General features: G+C 33.7%; 1 protein-coding gene across 12 annotated transcripts in view; it reads right to left on the reverse strand.

Moving 5' to 3' along the window:
• Nucleotides 1–25,195, reverse strand: part of Ppp1r12a (protein phosphatase 1 regulatory subunit 12A) — a 135,002-nt gene that overhangs the window by 42,464 nt on the left and 67,343 nt on the right. For all 12 annotated transcript variants that reach the window (XM_087192496.1, XM_087192494.1, XM_087192500.1 and 9 more), the window contains exons 3-9: nt 23,486–23,604; nt 17,964–18,123; nt 14,070–14,214; nt 8,808–8,882; nt 7,952–8,040; nt 7,650–7,807; nt 3,019–3,143 (exon numbers count right to left, since the gene is read on the reverse strand). In XM_087192496.1, coding sequence (XP_087048622.1) covers nt 3,019–3,143; nt 7,650–7,807; nt 7,952–8,040; nt 8,808–8,882; nt 14,070–14,214; nt 17,964–18,123; nt 23,486–23,604 — 871 coding nt within the window. The remainder of the gene's footprint in view (nt 1–3,018; nt 3,144–7,649; nt 7,808–7,951; nt 8,041–8,807; nt 8,883–14,069; nt 14,215–17,963; nt 18,124–23,485; nt 23,605–25,195) is intronic.

Here is a 25,195-nt window from a genome sequence, read left to right on the forward strand (position 1 = left end):
TTGAAAGCACAAGGTCCTGAGTTCGATCCCCAGTACCAAAAAAAAAAAGAATTAATTTATTGTTTTTGCTGTGTTACTTTGTGCTATTAATAGAAAGTAAGTGAAATTTAATACAAGGTTTTTTTGGTGCTTTCTTTTAAATGATCTCCTTTCCATGGGCACACACAAATACAAATACAGTGGTACCGTGGTTCACGAATGAATTTGTTCGCAAACTCTGCATCAGGTGACAAACACGACCACAGTCATCTTTCCCATACAAGCCCAAATGTGGCCATCTTTTCCAGAATCATAGAACAAATCAGGTTTGTGAACCAAAGTATCATTGTAGCTACAGTTTATGCACTGGTGGAGGAAGCTGGATAACTTAAAATAACTGCACAAATATTAAAAGCAGAGTAGTGACTGGAAACCTAAAATTAGAACTCTGTAACTGCACAATCTTTTATGATACATTTACAAATTAACAATTCATTTAAGGAAATCTGTATTTGTTAGTTCTCTAAAGTTACAGGAAAATCTTGATTAAACTTAAAACATTAAGATGCTAAATTAAAATAGATAAAAGAATGTAGGTAAGTATCAGTGGATTCAAGAACAAATTTTAAAAGTCACATAATACTGATAAGACTCCCAAACATTGAAAATAATACAAATCTTTAGCATATAATGACTTTATTGCTTTGAGTAAAATTCAGATACAAATCGTGAAGCACAAAGACTAAATCAAGGTAATTAAGTTATAATGCCTGAAATTGAGAATAGAGTTGCTAAATACGCAAATTACAGAAGCAGATGTTTCTCATACTTCAGTTTACTTACAGAATCCATCAAAAGTGATTTTTGAGTAAGAATTCAGGATATCATTGCCCCACTAAGCTAATACAGGTATAAAGTATTTCTTTCAGTTAGGACACTAGGTATAAATGGAGAAGTAAACTGATGTAAATCTGGGGCTATGCTCAAAAAAGCAATCTGGACACAAGAAGTCTATTGTAACTATTTGACCACAGTAGGAAAGGGATTGCTTTGCCAAATACCCCCCCAAAAAGAACTAGTTCTTGCCCAGTTATACCAGTGATAGAGCTTCTGGAAACTTGTAATAATTCTATGGTACTAACAGACAATATATATCAAAAGAAATCAAAGATGCAGACACAACTTTAGTATTCAATGATAGTACATGGGTGTCCTAGAACCGAATTTTACTTAATTCAACTTGGTTTACTTTAGTTCAATTTAACTAACCACATTACAGAATAACAGTTTTCAAAATTTTGCAGAGAAACTACTTTTAGAGTTAAAAGCATATGTAATTATGATCACATGAAAATGGGTTCTAACTGAATTCAAGTTATCCTCAGTTCTGGAACACAGAGGGGAAAATAACTTATTCACGACAATTTCTTGACATTTGAACTATGTACCAGTGAAACATACATTTCTACTCTCCTCGGGAAGAGTTTTAAATGACTGTTATTACTAACATAATAAATTTTAAAATGTTTTCCTAGTTTATTATTTTTAAAAGATCTACATTTTGATCACCTTGAGGAAGACTGAGAAGAAACAGAGTGGGGATCTAAAATCAGTTCTTCAACTCATGGAACCCAAATAGTGCCAGACAAGAAACAAAATAAGTCTAAAGGCAGAGATGTGACAACCATGTCTAATCCCTGACTGGGTCCTTAATTTGAATCTTAGAAGAAGCACATCTGGAAAAATGTGACTATGAGTATTAGTTAACACAGGTAACAGTATTGAATTGCATTAAATTTCTGAAGTATTGATCATTTTTTGGTGGGAATGAAGGATAATGCCTTTGGATTTAGGGAACATATTTAGGGAAGAAGTTTTATGATGACTGTACTCAATTCTTAAATGTTTTGGGAAAAAAGTTTGTGTACAGAGATGTACACAGGGATGAGGATGTTCATTAAAGATACGTAAGGTCTGGTGAGAAGAAACTTTATAAGGAAACTAGTGGGTTAAAACCCAACAAAACCCTTAACGTTTAATTTGGTGAAGAAAAAAACTTTTTTTTTTGGTACCAGGGATCAAACTCAGGACCTTGTGCTTGCAAGGCAGGCGCCAGCACCACTGAGCTAAATCCCCACCTTTAACATTTAATTTGGATTAAAAGAAGGACAGGATCCAGAGTAGCAAGGAAAAGGGATGTTTTTAAGAGCAACACAATAGATGGAAAACACTGCTTTGGTAGAGAACAGAGGCGGAGAAAAAAGGGAAAATGGAAGAAACGTGAAACTAACATTTTGGGAACCACTTAATGACTGGCCAGCATTTCAACCAACTCTTGTAATAGTTATTTCTGTTTGTTTTGTGACAGATGAGGAAGCTAAGTTGCTCCAGGTCTTAACAACTAATAAAATGTGGGGTCAGAACTGATATGTGGTTTGCTCTTGCTGGCATACTAAAATGGCATGCCCCCTACTGTGTACGATGATTTAGAAAATCTGGATTCTAGTTCTCATTAAACTGTGGTAGCATTTTTTGTGCCTTACTTATTTATGTATGGAATTATAAATATACACCTTTACTTAACAGTGATAAAGGATATTAGACTTGAGTTTCTCAAAATAAATGTTCAGTAGAAATAAAAACTACCATGATCACTGGTTTTAATATTATTAAAAAATGTTATCTTATAGCCATTTTACAATTTATTATTATTATTATTACTATTTTTTTTTTTGTACCAGGGATCAAACTCAGGACCTTGTGCTTGTGAGGCAGGCGGGGGCACCACTGAGCTAAATCCCTGGCCCCACAATTTATTATTTTTAACTGTCAAATATATCAACTGTGATTTGCAAAAAAAACCAAAAAACAAAAACACAACTAATTATAACATGGTTCAGAGGAAATGCCAAACTAAAAACAGAAAAGCACAATAAATATTTTTTTAAAAAACTAAAAATTTAGAACTTTTAACAAGTGAGTTCAAAAGATACTTAAAATAGAGTACATACATTTTTAGCAAACACAATTTTGGCTTACCTTTTTAATAGGTGATGTGGGCGTTGCCTGACTGGATGACAGAGTAGGTGTTGTAACAGCTACAGGAGCTGCTTGTGTACTAGAAGTGTTGGCATTAGTTACAGAAGCAATGGGTTTTGTCTTATCTATAAAAAAAAAATTAAGAGTCAAGGTTCTACAGGAATTTACCTTCAATGATTGTCTTTTACTATTCTTTTTCACAAGTCGGTTTTTAAAGTAGTATCTAGAAACATTTCCACATGTATGCTAAAGTTAAAAAATAGTAAAGATAATATGAAAGAAACACAACAAATCTTCTGAGGATAAAAAAGCACAATTTCAACAAGCCTTCTGTATTTTTAAGACTAGGAAAATTTTAACTAAGATTTAAAAATTTAAATTTATAAAATCAGTATGACTAAAAAAATTATAATAGCCATGTAATTTTATAATGAATAAACAACTATTATTGATGATCTAAAATTGATTGCGCTTTATTTCAGGAAACCTAAAAGTATTTTTGTCAATAATCAGCTTATATTCACGTCAAACAACATGGTTAAATGTCTCAAAGAACATGCCTTTTCACTTTTAATAGATATAAAGTTAAATGAGCACAATATCATTTTCCTAGAAAATATTTCATGTGGCCTGGGGATTTAGCTCAGTGGTTCCGGCGCCGGCCTCGCAAGCGCAAGGTCCCGAGTTCAGTCCCCTGCACGAAAATATTTCATGTAACTGAAGAACGTCATTCAACAAATATTCTGTCTCTCCATTTCAAGTATATCCTAAACACTGGACATATCAGCCAATGAAATTGTCTTAGCTAGATGGCACTTACAGTCTAGATAAAGAAATGCTAAATAAGATAAACTCCATGCACCACCACCTAGCTTAGTGAGTAAACATTATCAATATTGTTGAAGCCCTTCTATTTGATTTTTTTTTTTGGGGGGGTACTGGGGATCAAACTCGGGTCCTTGCGCTTGCGCAGCAAGTGGTGAAACCACTGAGCTAAATCCCTGGCCCCTTTCTATCTGATTTTAATGCAGTATGAAAATTTTAAGGTCAACTCTAAAAGTAAAAATACATTTCCCCTTTCTCACTGTCTCACCTCAAATTTATAAATCATTTGGGAGACAGTTAAAACTTTTTTTTTTTTTGGTACCAGGGATTGAACTCAGGACCTTGCGCTTGTGAGGCAGGCACTGGAACCACTGAGCTAAACCCCCAGCCCACAGTTGAAACTTTTAATTGCATTCCTATTTTCATTTGACACATGAGAAGAGAAAGAACAGTGAAGGAAAACTGGCTTGGTAAATAACTTACAAAAGAAAATTCAGCGAAATAGTTATTTTATGTCAAATAGTTTCCAGAGGAAGTAACTTTACAAAAAGTAGAAAAAGCAAACTATTTAGAAATTGTCAAATCAAGCTTTAGGTCTACAGGAAAAGGGCTGCTTTCTCAAGCCTGCCAAATAAACTACGATACACCCTGGTTGACATTAAAAGCGTGAAAGAGAAGAAACCACACAGCATTTACATGGGTTAATACTTGAGATAGAAACAAATTTTTCTGGCACAACCGACAACCAGGAACAAGTGGAATGAAGTTATCACAGTACAATGCTTAGATGAGCATTTAAAGTTAGCTTAACAAGGGCTGAGGATTTAGCTCAGTGGTTCCGGCACCTGCCTCACAAGTGCAAGGTCCCGAGTTCGATCTCCGGTACCAAAAAAAACAAAAAACAAAAAAAACCAGTTAGCTCAAGGAGATGTTGAGCAGAGGCTGAGTGTCGTGCTTAAATTCCAAACAGGAATTAATATAATCCAATTTAACATATTTATGGAAAGTATTATTTGTAGTTATAGAACAAAAAGTTTAAAGAGCTATCCAGATCATATAGTCCAATTCTTCTCCTTTTAGAATTATTAAAAATATTTCAACTAAAAAATGCCAGCACATTTACTAGTTAGGGAACTAGCATAAGATTAGTCTTTCATTTGTTTTAAATGGCTCCTCAGTACCTAATACTGAACAATGAATTCACTGAATATTAAATAAAGAATACATTAAGAAAATGTTAACAAGAATCAGAAATCTCTGAAAGAAATGCTGCCACTTCCTGTTCTTGAATTCTACCACATAAGACTTGATACAAGAGTTAGGAGACCTCAATGCAGGGCCTGACTCTTGGGGACATGTACATACATGGAAGTTTTTAATCATATGAAGTACTTTACTACAGAGTGGGAGCCAAGGTATGTCTGGCAGAGAAGAGATTAAAAGCATAAAAATAAACTTCTAAATACTCTCAAAATTACATCTATTTAAATATCAATGACATCATTTGACTTTTTAGTTTTTGTAAAATGCACAAGGTAACAGTATAAATTCAATAGAAGTTAACATTAGGTAAGTATGTATACTGATAATATTTGGATAAGTTATTATCCTGATTTCACAGGTAAGAAATATGAGATTAAATGATCTGAATACATAATTGCTTGCATAAATCAGTCCATGTTCTTAAATACTATACATGCTGATTCTCATATAATTTGCTTTTTATAATTAGAAATATCTTAATTAACATGTTATATAGGTACATTATAATATTCACTAAATAGCTATTGATCTGTCTTCCAATTTTCCCCACATGATTATCTCACCAAGGCAAAAGATATGCTGATTCACGGGCCCAAACAATGTTAACACCAATGAGGAAAAATTTAAATCTCTAAGTAACTAGAATAATCTAGCCATTCATGTATTTGATAAACTCTTTGTGTGTTACAGAAAAATAATTTACTTGTTGGCTTAGCAACTTTCAGAAAACAAAAAATCCAAAACACATCACCGCAGCAACAGAGGTAGCCTACATCTGCATCTTATTTTTTAAACAATTATTAGTATGTTCTTTTCCAAGTGTTATATTTAGAAAACCATAGCTGCTTACATTTTCTTAGAGGAAATATTTTGCTAAGTAGAAATAAAATGATTTGAAAGTTTTGTTGTTTATCTAGAGGAAATATAGGGATTCCATCATCAAATGTGTAACTCCATTTGTGTTTACCAATGACCACCAAACTGGTCCTGATAAAACAAGTTTTTTCAGTGATCAAAAATGTTAACGGAAAGTGCAATATTTTCTTCTGAATAATACATATGTTAAAGTGGCCAGTTCTACGTTCAAACACGGCAATATCGGTATCTCATGCCATTCACAAGTTTTGAGTGATTAACTGACACAAAAAGTAAATGTTATTGGGGCCGGGGATTTAGCTCAGTGGTTTCGCCATCTGCTGCGCAAGCGGCAAGGACCCGAATTCGATCCCCAGTACAAAAAAAAAAAAAAAGTAAATGTTATTTAACAAAAACTTTGTGGTAAACAAAAGCTATAAAAACATGTAGGCCAGACAAAAAAGATAGCGAAACCATATTTTTAGTAATAAAAAGGAAATGAATAAATTATTATAGTAGTATTATGAAACAATTTATGAAAACTGAAAATTTGTGCAGCTTATGACTAATGGACTCAATTTTTAAGTCCATTAGAGAATCTCCTACAAATTAAACAAGGAAGCACAACTGCTGTATTATTTAAAACAAAAAACTGAGAATATGTTAAATGTTAATCAGAAGGGAAACATGTATTTTTTGGAATGCTATGCAACAGTTAATGTGATCAGTATGGAGATAAAGGTATGGATTTATGGACATATCTAAAACAAGATGCACAAAATTCCTAGAGTATGAGAGTAAATACGAACCAAAAATATAGTTGCTACATTTTTTTTTCCTGGTACCAGAGATAGAACTCAGGACCTTGAGCTTGCAAGGCACACACGGTGTCACTGAGCTAACTTATGAGTATACATACAAGATAAAATTAGAAACATGGACTAGAATATTACACATCATGATAACAACTGCCTTTAGAAAGGAAGGAAAGGAAGAGTAGACTAAAGCAGGTGGGCAAAGAAGGCAACTGTAATGTTTTACTTTTTTATTTATTCATTCATTTTTCAATACTGAGGATTGAACCCAGGGCCACTGCAAAATAAACACCTGAAGTATGATTAAATATTAACAGCTAGTAAATCTGAAGTCTTAATAGCTAAAATATGAATACTTATTTCACTCTTCAATATCTTATACTTTCAATATCTTATCTTTCACTCTTCAATATCTTATTTTTTCCAAAACAATGCAAATTCCCTCATATTCTCAGAAGAGTATCTTGATTAATCCCCACTTTACTATTTCTTAGGGAGAGTTTGAGATGCTGCTGGAAATATTTTCCTGGGCTTTTGGGTCTCAGAAAGAAGCAGGAGCATTTCTGAACTGCTGAGAACCCATTCACACCCTATCTGTACCAACCTAAGGGAGTCTTAAAAGCCTCAGCATCTTCTTTAAATCTAAAATATAGAGCAACAATGCACAGGGATGAACACCTCCAGATAATTAAAGAACAATAAACTCACAACTACACATAAGTTTCTAATATTCTCCAAAAGGTAATTTCTGGTTTGGCAGGTTATTGAACAAGTAACAAATCCATCTGAAAAGCTTAAAAATTAAGCTTTTTCATGTTTTACTTCACACTGCCACAAAATTCAGTAAAATTTTATTTATTGTTCAAATTCTACCTGTTTCAGCTTCTGATTCTGAGTCATCTTCCTCATCTTCTTCACTGGAACAACTGGATTCATCTTTCTTCCCTTCTTCTTCTTCATCAACCTTTTCTTGTTCTAGAGACTCAATACGGGATGCATTTTTCTCTGGCTCAATAATCAGCGTTTCTTTGCTGTGAAAGAAAAACAGCTTTCAAATGATTATAAACACAAAAGGTTAAAATACATTGGTTTTTCCTCAGATCCACAACAACTGTGCCTGTGGCCATTATGCCAATGCATTCATAACTTAAACACGCCCTTTACATTTTACTTACTTTTTAAAGGTCTTCTGTGACTGGTTATTGTCCATATTTGCTGTTGATTCAATTAATGGAGATTTCTTATCTCGTTTTTCACTATGGAGCTTTACACAAAGTTATGCAAAGAAAAATAAGAATACTATTAAGATAATAGTATGTGTGAAACACAGAGTTTAAAATAATAAAGTAGTTTCAAATAATAAAATAATAAAGTATTTCAAATGCTAAGCAAAAACAAAATGAAGAAATAAAAGATTTAAGTTTTCTGTAAAGGAAAGGGCTTGAGTAAAAAAAAAAATAAATAACACTAGACAATTAAAATTCCAAGCAGGACTCAGTTCGAAGTTTTAGACCCCTCTAACTTCAGTTTCTTCCCCAAAATGGTCAAGATGCACTAATTACTTAGGATGGGCAGTGCCATTTTACTTAGAAGTCTAGTTTCCTGGTAACACAACTCCTTGCTTATGTATGGTATGCTATTAGAAATCTGAGATTGTTTTGAAATAAACTTTGTCCTGGAATTACAAGAACATGCTATTGTTGAGAACACACAGATTATTTAAGGATTTGTTGTATGGTTGTATGAAGGAGAGGAAATAGAAACAGGGATAAATAATACGAAAGTCTATCACAACCATCTCTCTCACTATTATTTAGTGTTACTGCTAGGAATAAATTAAAATTAAAAAACACAAAATATCACAAGAATACTTTTTTTTGGTACCGGGGATTGAACTTGGGTCCTTGGCTAGCGAGGCAGATGGCGGAACCTCTGAGCTAAATCCCCGGCCACAAGAAACTTTTTAAACTGAGAGTCAAAGCTATTAAAATTCATTTCTACAGGAAATTTTTAGGCAGTCATTAAACATACCAGATTTTGTTTTTTTTGCAACTCTTCTAAATATCCTAAAATGTCTTCATCTGCTACATCAAAGGCTGTTTGGCCCTAGGCAAGAAACAACAGGGGATGTGATAGTAAAACAGTCAAGTTACAAAATACTTTCAATAATTTTGTGTAACTATGTACAAAGAAGTTAGTAACTTTTTTTTTGATTGTTAAATGACACAATACACATAACTCAGAGGAAATGTATAAGAAACCCATGTGAGAAAGAAATTGCTGTAGTATCTCCCCTTTTTAAATTAAAAGATCTAATTTAATTAAGATCTAATTCATATACCATGCAAAATATCACCCATTTAAAGCATATGATTCAATGCTGTTTTAAATATGCTCACAAACTGTACAACTAGTCTCGTAATCAATTTTACAACATTTTCATTTCCCTAAAAGACAGAACATTGCTTTCCCCATTTTTCCATTACCCTCAGCCCAAGGTAACCAATGATCTACTCTGTGGACTATGCTTATGCATATCAATGGAATCTTGTAATATATGGTCCTCTGTGACAGGCTTCTTTCACTTCGCATGTTTTCAAGGTTGATCCACATTATGGTATGTATCACTACTTCACTGCTTTTCACTGACAGGTAAGATTCCAATGCATGAAATACAAGTTTTGCTAATATAATCATCAGATGAATATTTGTTTTTTGCTTATACTGTAAATAATGCTGCTATGAACACTGACGTACAAGGTTTTTTGTGGACATCTATTTTCATTTTCTCGGCTGTACTGCTGGGAGTTGAATTACTGGGTCATCTCGGTAACTATAATTTCAACCTTTTGAGGCCTTCTTTTTTGATACCTTCCTAAAACTCCATTCTTGGTAGACTAACAGAATACAAATATATCTTTCTTTCTCTTTTTTTGTACCGGGGATCAAACTCAGGACCTTGCACTTTCGAGGCATGTGCAGCACCACTGAGCTAAATCCCTGGCCCAAAAATATGTATTTCTAAACTGCTTAATGCTCAGCCAGGCATACGTATTGCTTAGTTTCAAAAATTAGTCCAAATGAACATTTGTCAACCAATTTGCATTCATTATGAAAAAGAAAACTTCAAAGGGCTGTTACCTTTCCTTGCCAGAAAAACTTTCCAGCAGGAATTAAGACCAATCAATCCTTTCCCACCCAAATTAAGATGAAAAGCTTTAAATTTAATAAATTCTCCCCATTCAACCTTGAGTATTAAAAATAAAAAATTAAATTCCTTATAAAAATGTTATGAAATAAATGGCTCAGAGATTTAAGATGCCTTTTAAACTAGCAATATGTTAATTCCAGTTCTTTAGGACATTCTTTCTGTAATTAGTTCTGAAATGTTATAGGTGCTATACTCGTAAATTGCAATCAAGACCACATTATTACACGAAATAACTCACCGATCCTTCCTTCCCTCCTCCCTCACTTTCTCTCTTCCTCTCCCCACCAACACTCTCCACCCTGGACCTTTGCACCAACCTTATCTCAAGCCCTTTAGGTCTTGGTTGGGCTCGAACTTGCCAACTTCCTCCCTCAGCCTCCCAGAGTGCTAGGATTACAGGCGTGTGCCACCATGCCTGGCTTTGCTGACTTCCTTTTAAGTATTATTTAACATGTTTCTCAATCCTTAAGAATGAAAAACCCACCTTGAAAAATATTTTCAATTGTAATTAAATTTCTGTGGCAGTTAAATGGAACCAACGCATTTATTTTAATAATAAGGCATTTTACTGCTTAAGAATAAGAAATCAGGCCACCAGATAAACCCTTCTTTTCATTTCTTCCCTTCATGAATGAGTCCACTTCGCAAACAGCAGAACAGAGAATAAAAACTAGAGTAAAATTCAGGCTATAAACAGAAAAATTTCTAATTTTAAAAAAGCATAGCCATCACCTTAATAAGTTAATCATGCTCTTCAAATAATCTGTACTACAGTTTTGAAGCAAACAATTGTGAAATGATGAGCATTACCTAATTCTTAGCTACCATAAGGTCACTACACTTCACAAAAGGAGTACAAATGCAGTGAAGTATGCCCAAAGCAGTCAGGAAACAAATGAAGACACAATGGTGAAGTGTAAGAAAATAGGAATTCTATCTATCAAGAGAATTATCTTAAATGAGAAAGTCAAACAAAACAGGTTGCTTAAAAAAAAATCAGTTCAATACACCTACAAGTTACCAGGGCTACAGAAATACTACAGCCATTTTCTAAGTCTAACTTCGTAATCTCTTTTGCTTTACTCACTTACTATATAAATGGATTATTTTTGTAGATATGATCTTTCTTCATCCTCAGAACCACCAGTGTAGTAGTTGAAATGTGGATTATTATGATTCTCATTGTACAGATAAGAAAATCCAATCTCTGAGTGCTGGATATTTGCCCAAGTCATGAAAATAATGAAGGGGAAGTTGCTACTATTTTAGTATCTCATTTTGTCTTTATAGTAAATAAATTCAAGTTCACACAGAATTAGAGTAAAAAAAAGAAATATTTTTGCCTAGGAAAAACAGCTTTGTTACTCATTTACATCAAGTTATCAAGCTAAAAACTTTTCTGCTAGTCACTGTATTATTACACTAAAAGAAATTCCAACTAAAAAAGCAGCCTAGTTAACATTTAAGAAGGGAGAATACTTAGATGCATTCTAGTAAAACAATGGCTTTAGTAAGTTAAGGAACCAAAATAAAGGGTCTTTATCCCTAAAATCAGTATCACATAATTTATAATAGTTAAAATGATAGCAAATGTATTTTATAGTTTACAAATAAGTTAAATAAATCAGATCAAAATGTCTAAATATTACTTTCAGAACATTTTACCTATTTGCATATAGAAAGAATTTCAGATTTTCTATAGGATTTATTGTATTTTCTACATTACACATTATTTTCTCAAATCATGTCTCCTACTACTAATGAACTCATCTAAGATCTGGTAACACCTTTAGTGTATTTCTTTGATATTTTAAAAAGAAATTTAGTAAAGATTTTTCATCTATAAGTACTACTGAAGGTATAAAAGAAGATAATTTCATATAGTCAGGCTTACAAATAAAGACAAAGTGATTTTTTTCTATTTAAACATATTATTTTACAACACAGCCAGTAAAAACAGAAGACAGCTTGATGTACAAAGGCAAAGTTATTTGTTAAAATTTTAATAATTAAGGGCCGAAAATTTAGCTCAGTGGTGCCACATCTGCCTGGCAAGTACAAGGTCCTACGTTTGATTCCCAGTACCAAAAAAAAGATAGGAGAAAACTAAAAATTTCTTCCATTACCATACAAGTTCTTTGGAACTTTTATTTGGATATATTTAAGGCACAAAGGCTTTTAGAATGAATAAAGTGTTTTAAAATAAAAATATTTTATATAAATTTAAAATCATATTTTTATAAGAATAAGCATCTGAAAAAGCAAAACATGAAAATAAAGTCAAGAGAAGAACTTAGCAGAGTTTTTTTTGGTTTTGTTTTAAAAAGCAGCACTCAATTTTCAAGGCTTTAGGAAAATTACTCAACTTCTCCAAACATTTTCCTGAATAAGAAAAATACTTCACAACTTCATAGCATTGCTGAAAGGGTAACATTAGATACATGTGAAAAACAAAGGCTGAGTAATGCAAAAGAATTATGAAGCACAATTATTTCAATATTGTATAAAGTTCAACTGAAGTGATGGAATAAAGAGGTAACATACTAAAATTTAGGGTGCAATCAAACTAGAGGGTGGTGGTTCACGCCTGTAATCCCAGCGCTCTGAGAAGCAGAGGCAGGAGGATCATAGGTTCAAGCTCAGCATGGGCAACTTAGTGAGACCTTGTCTCAAAAAATAAAAATTTAAAAAAGGCTGTGGATATAGTTCAAATTTGGTATATATAGACAATATTTTTTTCTTATATATACTACATATTATGCACGTTTCACTAGATTACTAATTCAGCCAAGGAAACATTAACATGTTTAAACTAGGAAGTAATATAGTCTTTCTGGGAAGGAATTTCAATTAATAAGCATGATTTTTCTGCTCTTATCTGGAAGCAAATACATACTAGTGAATGAAATAATTATTAGCACTGTCTATGAGAACAGACAGGTAGCTTTTAGAGTCACTAGGAGAGAGACTGGAATCCAGGCTAGAGTTCAGAAAATAATAGGTATCCACTGATTTCTTTAGAAAAATCCTATCTGCAGGAAGAACTTTCATATGAAAAGAGGAAATATGAATCATAAGGCTAAAATTACCTGGTCTTTTACTTAAAATTAAACAGTATCAACATTTAAGAGAAAAAGCAAGTTATTGAAAGTTTGCACTAAAAATTCAGACTGAAAACTCTTGTATTTACAAGTACAGATCTCTTTCAGATGAGTCATTTTCAAACCTTCTGACTTTCCCGAAGATTTTCACTACTTCCTATGATTTTTACATGTGTTTTTAAAATGTAAAACATATTTTAAAATCAGTTATTGAAATATATATTGAAAAGAGTTCAGAGGGCTTCTTTATCTCTTTATGTCAGTACACAGCACATAAATCTAGCCTCAATCTCCAACTATTTATGCATGGGCAAATCTTAGGAATATGGCATGCCTTTGTTCTCTTTATTTTGTAGGTCCCCATTAGAAACTAGCACCAGCACTCATGGCAATGTATACAACAGAATTAAATGGTCCTATTTTAAATACAGATAAGATTATTTTATGAATCTCTGCTAAGTAATTTACTCTATTACCTTATGAAAGTCAATGTATTAGAAACATTCTATGGAAGTTAATGAGTAATTAAACTCACTAGAGAACACATTTTAGCTTACTACTGTTGGCAGAGTTCACTATCAATGTCACTTAATCACTGTAAGGACACTAATGTGACTATTGGCTAAAGACAATCTGAAACACCCTTCTATGTGTTCCAATTCATAGTGATGACAGAAAATATTTATATAGAAATGCAAATTTTCTTAAATTATAAATCCCTAAGTATCCCTACAGTAACAATGCAATATTCAAATGTTCTCTATATGTACATGATTATGTAAAGAATACTTTCTTTGCAGAACAAGTCCAGAACCATTCCATTTGAGAAACAGAAGGACTTCAACTATTACTTAATAAATCAAAGGACAAAATGTTATTTTATATAGTTGATGAAAATATAATTATGTAATTTATATTTCTCATAACCTTTTCAAACTAAAATTTTATTTCTAAATTTTAAATACATTTTAAAAGGCCTACCACTTTGTTGACCATCTCCATATCACACAGATTGTCCACTAAAATTCGGCATGCTTCTTCTTTACCCCAATGAGCTGCAGCATGAAGAGGTGTCCAGCCATCATAATCTTTAATGTTAACATCATAGCCTGCCTGTATCAAAAGTCTGAAGAAATTAGAGTGAATTAGATAATCATTAAAGTCTAGAAATTAACAAACATGATTAACTGCTTTCTACCATGCAATTTATCCAAAATTTGCCATATAGTTCTTTTCAGAGTTCTCCTTTCCTTTAGTGAATTAAGTAGAGCAAGTAGAAAGTGATTTTCAGGAAAATGCAAAAAGAGGATCTTGAGTCACTGTCATAGCACTGCAATTTTAATTAATTTCCACTGACTACCGTATATGGTTTGGGGTAACACTGATTAATTCTTGTTAGTATCACTTGTAAGTGAAATTTTCAGAGAAAAGCCCATCATTTTTCAATGTAAGATCAAAAACTGATGGATCAAATTGTATATAAAATTGATGTACTTCAGGAACTATACTTAGGCATCCATAAGATATGTTATCTCAGGCTAAAAATATTCTAGAATCAAACAAGCTTGTATTGTAATGTTTTGTTGCCTTGTAGTTGAAGAGCTGGTTTATGAAAGCTTTCATGAACCATGATGATCTTCCATGAGAAATTTTCAAAGAAAAGTGAGAATCTGACTCTTAGAAACAAAACAAAGCAAAACACATATTCTAATGGATTGAGTTTATTTTTCTGCAGTAGTAAAAAGCAGATATTCTAATCACCAGCAAGCTAGATAATAGTAATAAATTTTAATACAATGCAGAGTGGCATAAATATGTTAGTATGCCCTTTTAACTGCATAATGCCATCAACCTTTATTTTATTTAGAAATTATGCTTAGAGAGAGCAAGGAGTAGGTCCATAAATTGCACAAAGCACAGATCCACACACACAGGCGAAAACTAAATACTTTACAATTCATGAAATCTAGTATACTTTTACCTTACTTTCCAAGAAGTTGAGCTTGAGAAGGGGCTTCCTTTTACCTACAGAAGGTGGTAGTGATAGCTAATATATAATCTCCCCTTTATTTTTAAGACGTGATACCCTACTTCCTAACAATATCTGAAGTAGCTGTCTCCAATCCTGGCTAAATAAGAAAACTATCTGAGGAACTTGCTTAGGAGAAAAAAAAAAGTTCTCCGGCTCCAACCAGTACTATTAATCAGCAAGGTGGGGCTCTGTTAATCTGTGTTTTCATTAAGTCTCCCTTATGACACCCATCAGCAGACCAACATTTAAAAGCCACAATTTAAAGAAAAGGCTAACAGATGAAAAGTCCAGAGATTAAAGAAATACTGCTACAATTGTATATATTGTCATAAATTTTATTGAAAGAGGCAGAAATAATACTGGAATATAACAATAAAAATATACTCCATTAACAATGTGAATTATAATAATGTTAAATATCATAGGCAACATAAAATTGTAAGTAACTGGGAGTCTGTGGAGAGGTAAGAGAGAACTAAGAAAGTAGATTATTGTTTTTCAACAAACATGATTCTCCATATATGCCAAGCCCTACCAGGAAATTTTTGAGAAACAAAGAAAAAACAACAGAACCTATATTCAAGGAGCTTCTAATGGAGGACAAAAATTAAGAAAAACAACAATCAGCCTTCAAGTATAGTTTTGTGATGGAGATGGAATGGAAGTACAGAACTGAAAATCATCAAAATCAAATCAAAAGGCATAGTGTATTTGGGGGGGGTTATAACTGAGAGAGACCCGTTCCATTTAGTTATATAAGTACCACACACATGTGCATGCATAAAAAATATAAAGGAAAGTCAGTCTCCCAGTGCAAAACATTAGTCAAATTTTTCCTTTCTGTGGATCAAAATATTATTAATTTTGAGTAGGCCCTTGTTGAAAGATTTCATGTACAAATAGTTTTTAAACTTAAAGACAGAAAATATATACTCATATCCTTCCTTTTGACATTTCACAATATGCCCAAATATTCTTTCTATAACAATGTTAAAGGATATTTCTTACTCATGTTTTACTTACTGCAGAATATTCCAGGAAAAAGATGTATCATGCTTTATTAAACCTTCTATTATAAATAATAGTATTAGCAAATTCCTTTCTTCCCATATGGATAAGAATATCTGTAAAAAGTCCTAGAGGCATAATTGCTGAGCTGAAGAATAACTATTACTTTGTCGGAATTCACTGAATTGTCACTTAAATTTCCACCAATATTGTAAGAGTTCCTTTTCCCCCACATTTTGCCAATACAGTAGGCCAAATGTTTGATGTATGCAATATGATTTAAAAATGGCAACTTATTGTAGCTATATTTGTACTTAATTATGAATGATGTTGAATTTTTTCCCATACGTTTAACACACTTGAACTTGTGATAGGATCAAACAAAATTTGCCTCCAAGTTAAAGAGATGACAACAAGGCACTGAGACAAAAACAAGAGGAGGTATAGTATTAAGATATCATAGGGCCGGAGATTTAGCTCCGTGGTTTCGCCGCCTGCTGCGCAAGCACAAGGACCCAAGTTCGATCCCTGGTACCAAAAAAAAAAAAGATACCATGACAGAACTTCAAGTAGGTATAGGTGGCTGAAATAATGCATGGCTGAAGTGCAACAGTGGCAGTTTAGCTTAAAAGAACACATAATGGCTAGATGATAAAAGCTCTTATGTGCTAAGTTGAGAAGTTTAACATTTATCCTGATTCCTACCCAGAACCTTAATAAAGGATTTTAAGAGCTTTCATAACCTAATTACAAAGCTCATTTGGAAGCAATATAGAAACTCATTTCACAATGCAATCCATATCCATATACATGTTTACAGAAACAAGTTTTAAGAACCAATTCTTATCACTACTATAAAATTTAAAATTGCTGTTAATAACTCACCCTGCTCATTTCATGACTTGCTAATAAGAATTTGAGAAATTTTAGATTAGAAAGAAAGATGGGGAAAAAAACTGCTTAAAAAGCAACATTCTCTTCTAGGAGAAGGCCTATGTTATTGAATGAGTGAAGATGGAAAAAAGTAAGAAACTTGGGAACAGGTGATCCACTTTACTGCTTTACTGATGAGCAGGAATAAGGAAGGCATCGATAGCAGAAATGCAAATGTATTACTACAAGTGATAGAAAGAGTGCAGGCTCTGCCAAGGGCTGGCCTTACTACTTCCAAATCTGTTCAATAACAGTTATGCACTGAATACATTTTTTAATATAGTTGGCAAGCCTTTGGCACTGCATAAGTAAAATGAGCGTGCGTCCACACATACACTCACTCTCTCTCCCATTCACACTGTGATATAAAGAAACTTGGTTCCAAGGCAAATGGGTGACCAACATATAGCTCCATATACTCATACTGCTGATGGCTGGACATTTAACATTATGGCATTAGCACTCTGAGTTCTAGTGCTCCTGTAGTAAAAAAGAAAACCGCATTTTAGGTAAATTACATGAAAATAAGTATTCAACAGAAAGTAAGCTCTCAATTTGATATGTTTATGTAATATTGTTCTTAGTCTCAGGAACCAGTTAGTCAATTTGGGAACCTCAAAATGACTCTGTAATAATTTGTCTGGAAGGTAACATAATGGTTGAGTGACATTTAGATTTAGCTTATGAGAAAACTGCAACTTGAAAAAGAACAGAGTAGAATAGTCAAAATTTGAGTGAAAGAACTTTGGAAATAATATTCAAGGTAGTTCTTTCTGAAAACAGTCACTAAGTAACTCCTTCATAAGCTGTTTCAAAATAATGTTTGCAGAATTACAAAAGTTATAATGAAATAAAGAAAACAAGCCAAAATATAACACATTTCTACAAAAAACAATACTTACTTTAAAACTTCTGTATAGCCTTTAGCGGCTGCAACATGAAGTGCTGTACCTCCAGATTTCGCATGCCGCACATCATTTATATGGCCACTATTCAACCACTGCCTTGCATCTCTAAGCATTATCCGTTCTTCTTCCTTTCGCGCTGCTTCTATATCAACCCCTGATAAAATAAAAATGATTGTACTTTTTCCCAACAGAACATGTTCTAGTTCTATGCTGAGAAATAAAACTATACAAAATATTTCTAAAAGTGAAGACATTTTTTCAAAAATAGGCAGTTTATACCATCCATATTGGTTAAATAAATGAATGTGGGAACACTGTAAATAGTCTATTAGCTTTCTCTATGAATTACTTTTTGCCTCGCAATATTATTTTGGTTCTCTTTCTGCTTTTTCATATTATTTTGTTTTTAAAAACTTGAACAGGGGGCCAGAGATTTAGCTCAGTGGTTCTGCTGCCTGCTTCGAAAATGTAAGGTCCCAAGTTCAATACCCATACCAAAAAAAGAAAGAAAGAAAGAAAGAAAGAAAGAAAGAAAGAAAGAAAGAAAGAAAGAAAGAAAGAAAGAAAGAAAGAGAAAGAAAGAAAGAAATGAAGAAACAATTCAAATTATCTACAAAATAAGAAGTTTTGGGCCAGGGATTTAGCTTAGTGGTGCCACTGCCTGACTTGGAAGTGCAAGGTCCTGAGTTCGATTCCTGGAACCACACACACACAAAAAAACCCTTGAACATTTTCTAAGGTATAACAATCCATTATAGTTTAGGGTAAGAGTGACCCACAAAACCCTCATACACTCAGAGGCAGGGCTTTTGGAAGGTGGCTGGATCTTAGGAGCACTGTAGGTATCACTGGACTCATTCACTGGCAAGTTCAGTGGCTGAGTATTGTTGGGAGGTGGGGTCTGTTCAGAAGACGGGGTTCACTGGGAGTGTGACCCAGAAAGGTCACATCTCCTACACCAGCTCCTCTCTTTTCTCTGCTTTCTGGCTACCATTCTGTCTCACAGCCAGCTGACCACAGACTATAACTGTGAGCCAAAATAAACCTCCTCTTAAGTTATGAGTACTGGGTATTTTGTCACAGTGACAAGAAAAGGTGACTAAAATCAGGGGCGGGGGCAAGGTTTCTTTAAAACAATTATATATGAGTATTTTCAAATTGGTATCTTCAGTTTTAACCAGTTTTCTGAACTGCTAAAGATATATATAAATATAAATGTTTACTGAACACTTAAACTTGGAAGACCTGATTTGACCTAAAATTTATCAGCCCTACACTCCCTTCTCTTTCTCTAAACTCCTTTTCTTTTCCCAACACAGCATATTCTTCACATCGTTATGATTTTCATGTAATATTAACAAGTTAGACAGATGTCTATTCATTTATAATCACTGTGCTAGGCTGAGGTGATAAAAGTGAGAAGAATAAAATATTAATAGGGCATTCTAGTTCCTACCTTCAAAGAGCTCCATATCTAGAGAATAAAATTAAATTACTGAAGACAATACTGAACTCCTGAAAAGTTCCATGCTGTCTTATACTTACTATTTAATAAGTAAAAATGTAGTATATTACATTTACAATCTGTACTTCATATTTAAGAAGCATAGGTAGCTCATGAGTCTGAGCTATTTGAAGGTAATTGATACTGCCTTACAGATTAATTTGTATCCCCACTATCTGGCAAAATTCTTTTTTTTCAGGTACCAGGGATCCAACTCAGGACCTTGTGCTTGCAAGGCAGGTGCGGTACCCACTGAGCTAAATCCTCAGCCCTCTGGCAAAATTCTCGAAACAAAGAGCCAGGAAATTTTTACTAAATGGAAAAATAAATAAAAATAATCAATACACTTTTAATTCTTCAGCTTATATCTCTCCCATAATCCATATGTCTGGGCAAGATTTTTCACCTACCCACCCACCTACCCACCCACCCATATATCCATTCTTCCATCCAATATGTACTGAGTGCCCACTATGTGTTAGCTACAGTACGCATTAAGTGCTTAAATACAGAAGTGAATTTATTATTATATGGCAGAAGATGATTAGTCTGTGAAATTAAAAAGAAAATGGTACTGAGAAGAGGTTTTATGTAGATAGGTAAGAATAATCTTTTTGATAAAATGACATTACAGCAAGAAATAAAGTGTGTGACCACATTATTATTGGGAAGAACAATTCAGTGAGTAGGAAGGAAATAGTGATAGGCTCTGAGGTGAAAGCCTGGTTGGAATGTTCTTCTGTATAGAAGAAGGTCAAAGTGTCTATAGAGTATTGAAGATGACAATGAACAGAGACACAAGGGTCTTGAATTAATTTAAGAGGATCACTAAGGCTGAAAAGTTAAGATCTGAAATTAAGATATCAAATAAGAGACTACGGCAATGATGGTAGTGAAGTGATTGGATTCTGGATTCTTCAAGGGACAGTAATAGAATTCGTATGTTTGGATATAGATATTAGTATGGATATAGGAGAAACTGAGAAGTGAAAAATCAGGTTTTTAGGCTGAGCAAATGAAAAAATCAAAATCTTGAATTTCATAAATACAAAGTATGACGTCCCACAGACATGTAATTAGCCTATCAAACAGTCAGATGGCTATATGAGCCAGGATAGAAAAAAGTAAAAGAAATAATAATACATCACAGCCAGCTCAAATTAAAGGCTACAGTCTTAACTCAATTTTTCCTAACTAATCTGCTTAGTGTCTATCTAGTATTTTCTGCACTAGGTACCACCACTTACCCCACAACCTGGGAGTCATCTGAATTCCATCCTTTACCTTATTCCCACTTTCCGATCAATTACCAGATTTCAAGTAGTCTTCTAGATGGCGTCTATCACTACCTTAGTTCACATCTTACATTTCACACTTTTGACTACTACCACTGATCCTTAACTCATTTGGCCTCAGCTGTTGCCAGTTCATTCCCTCCACTACTGCCAGACTGAAAAAACCCCAAGATACGATCATCTATTTTCTCTGCATATATAAAGTTTGTTAATGGCTGCTCACCTTCTATGAGACAAAGCTCAAGCTCTTTAGAGTAACGAAGCCTTTTATGACCTGGTCTCAATGCATTTTTAATTTCATCTCTAGTCTCTCTTTTCTACCATCAGTGGTCTAACAATTTAAATCTCCACATAGGTTGCCAAGTGCATCATGCTCTATGCTGTTGTACAAGATACTATATTATACTCTAACTGTATTATATCCTTATTTACCTTGCTTAGCACATTACCATTTCTTAGACAATAATTCAAAAATATTTTAAAACTTCAAGACTATACAAGTAATAGGAAAAGTATCTTCAAATTAGAGATATCTCATTACTGCATCTGAAACTTATAATAGAATTTTCCAGACTTCATAAACACAATCAACTCTATATGCTATACATAGGTAATGAACACGAGGTAATTATACTTTTTACAAAAATAAAACGTGCTGGGTATGGTGGTGCACATCTCTAATCCCAACACTCAGGAGGCTGAGGCAGGAGGATCACGAGTCTGAGGCAGGCCTGGGATACAAATCAAATTCAAGACCAGCTAGGACTGCCTAGTGAGATCCTGCCTCAAAAAACCAAAAATAAATAAATAACATGCCACTACTGCTAAAAGACAGCAATACTATGTAACAAAAATGTCCTATCAAAAGATAATCAGAATACTTTAAGATGCCTTCTAATGAAATTATAAGGCTATAACTGTAATACATTAATAACAATCTTTTTTACTAAATGATTTAACTTTGCTTTTCTTATACTTTATTCTTTTACTGTGTCTTTAAAACATGTACCTCCCGCTGGGCATAGTGACACATGCCTGTAATCCCAGCACCCTGGGAGGCTGAGGGAGGAGGATCCTAAATTCAAGACAGCTTGGGCAATTTAGTGACTTAGTGATACCCTGTCTCAAAATAAAAATAAAATAACATTTACAAAAAGGCCGAGGATGTAGCTCAGTGTGAAGGTCCTGGATTCAATCCCCAGTACTGCAAAAACAAAAATAAAAACACAACAAAAAACACATGTACCACTTTATTATTTATATTTCTACTACCTTCACCATCTTAAACACTGACTCTTATTTTTGTTTCCTCTGAACTTGAAATTTTAAAAAAAACCCTATTTCTTATGTCTCTAATTTTATGCTACCTTTTCCTAATTACAAAGCAATACTCCCTTCCATTTCCAAATGATGCTTATATTGAATCTGATTTATATACAAAAACAAAAGATTCAAATTTAAAGTATATCTGAAGGGAAACTTGTAAATTTAAAAGAAGTTAGAAAAGAAAAATCCTTTTCTTGTTCTTAACTAAAAAAAATACAATTGGGCCGGGGATTTAGCTCAGTGGTTCCGGCACCTGCCTCACAGGCGCAAGGTCCCAAGTTCCATTCCCGGTACCAAAAAAAACCCAAAAACCCAACTGACTGGAATATACAGACCTTGCATAATTCATCAAAAATCCAAAAAACATAAGTACTCTCTCTAACCTTACAGTACTATATATTAGGACACTTGTTTTCTAATTTCAGTGTCTTGACTAATTAGTGATGTTGAGAAAGCTCCAACTTTTTGGGATGACCGGTTAAAAACTGGATAATGAGCATAAACTGGTTAAGAGTGAACCACCTTATTAGATGTGCTATTTGAGCAAGACACTTAACCTATGCTATGCTTCAGTTTCATTTGTAAGATGGGAGAGATCATAGTATCTATCCCACAACACAGAAGAGAAGCAGAATCAGAGTTTTAGAATTGGTAATAATAGTTAATGTCTTTGTACTTATTGCATATCTAAGCATTTGACATATGCAGATATTCCTCATTTAACAACCTACCTGTTCAATGACTATTTGGACTTCCAACAGCTTCCAACTTCACTCAAATCAAAACCTGAGTCCTCCCAATGGCTCACAAGGCTTTACATGATATGGCCTTCTGCTATTTCTGCATCATCTCCTAAGCAGGGTCTTCCCTTGCTCTGCCTACCCTAGTCATCCTTGCCTACTTGCAGCTTCTCTGCAATATAATAGACACCCTCTCATCCTTGTTGCTTTCTTTTTGTGAAATGCTCTTTCCACAGATTCATAGGACTCATTGTCTTATCTCATTCAGATCTCAGTCTAAATGCTGTCTTATCAGTGAGGCCTTCCTAACTACTGTACTTAAATTTGCAATGTGTCACAACCACCCTATGCACTTTCTCTCCCCTTTGCCTGATTTATTTTGCTCTACAACATTTATTTTCATGTAATATTAAGCCCAAATTTGTTGCTTATACTTTCTTCATGTTTTTAAAATATTAAAAAGATACAGAGGTGAGAATCATTTATTTTTTAACAGAATCACTGTGCATATTATTTGGTAAGTTGATGATTTTTTCATTCAAATTACTATCCTTCAATGTTAACAAATACATTTATAGGAAAACTCAAGTATTACATTTTTTCTAAAGCAGTTTTTACTATTTCTCCCATTTAGGTTTCTTTGTATATTACCTTGCCGGTTAACTTCATTTTGAAGTAGTTCTTCCATTGCCTCCTCCTCTGCAATATCTAAAGGCGTGTCTCCTTCACTGTTGACAGCTCCTACATGTGCTCCCTGACCAATCAAAAACCTGTAAAATCAAAGGAAAGTTAGTTATGATAATATATTCTTTCACTGAGCCTTTTCATTATCTTCAAATGTAGTGATTTTTTATTTGATCTCCATGCCTCTAGTCTTATCACCATAAACAAAGAGTTCTTAATCTGTGGTCCACAAGGAGACTTTAGAAAGGTCATAAAAATTCAATTTTGGCTGGGTGCAGTGGCACATACCTGCAATCTCAGCACTCTAGGAGGCTGAAGCAGGAGGATCACAAATTGGAGCCAAGCCCGGGAAATTCAGCAAGACTCTCAAAAAATGAAAAGGGATGAGCTCAGCGTTCAATCCTTAGCACCATAAGAAAACAAAACAAAACAAAACACCAAAAGAAAGATCAGATGTATAACTCTGTCACAAATATTGTTTTCCTAATATTCTGTTAAATGAATTGCAATATAATTGGCTTTCAAATTTCAAATAAAATATTCACCTCAAAGAGTCTAGTAAGAGTTAATTACACAAATAAACGTAAAGATGGGTTGAGTCCTATGACAGAAAATGATGGGTCATCTACAATTACAGGTTGAGTATCCTCTCACTTGAAGTCCTTGAGACTAGAAGCGTTTAGATTTCAGATTTTTTTGAAATTTGAAGTGTTGACATATACACTACATAACAAGATATAATGGGGGCCAGGGATTTAGCTCAGTGGTTTTGCTGCCTGCTGCGCAAGCGCAAGCCCGAGTTCAATCCCCGGTACCAAAACAAAACAAAAAAAAAGAAAAAAAAAAAAAGATATAATGGGGATGGGACCCGAGACTAAATATAAAATTCATTTATGTTGTAGGCCTTTATAAATATACCTTATAATCATAGCCTGAAGGTAATTTTACACAATGTTTGTAGCGTGCCTGTGTTTTGACTATGACCTATCACATGAGGTCAGGTGTGGAATTTTCTACTTGTAACATCATGTTAGAGCTCAAAAAGTTTCAGACTCTGGATTTTGGATTTTCAGATTAGAAATGCTCAATTAGCAATAGGGAAAACTGATTAAATGAAGTAAAGAAAGGATTTTCTGAGAGAGGGACAGTATTTCCTGGTTAAGTGAGAACAGAAAGTACCAAAGCCCTGTGACAAGATGTACAGCAAAGGGAGCCAGTACATTTCTGCAGAGTAAATGAAATAATTAATTAATTTATGTATCTTTATTATACATATACACACACAGCACAGAAAGAGAATGAAATAATTTATACCATATGGTTATCAATGGGTATCTCTAAGAGGTAGATTAGAAAAGATTTACATTAGTTGTTTTGAGTATTGGTTGGGGGAAGATTGTATTTTGTTATACAACTCCTCTGTAATAAGTTTATTTTGTAGATTTGTATAATACACAAAAATAGTAACCAATCATTGTGTAGCCTGATATTTTCACAATAGACTGTAAACATTTTTATGATTTTCATGCAACTTCTATTACAGACTACACTTGAATTAAACAACTTTTTGTTTTCATAGTTTAAAAAATGTAATATAAGGCCTGGGGATTTAGCTCTGTGGTTCCGCTCCCTGCCTTGCAAGCACAAGGTCCAGAGTTCGATCCCCGGTACCCCCCC

This window comes from Heterocephalus glaber, unplaced genomic scaffold (genome assembly GCF_053883595.1).
Source record: "Heterocephalus glaber isolate CG9 unplaced genomic scaffold, H.glaber_assembly_v1.0 deba00001571, whole genome shotgun sequence".
NCBI classification, from domain to species: Eukaryota; Metazoa; Chordata; class Mammalia; order Rodentia; family Bathyergidae; genus Heterocephalus; species Heterocephalus glaber.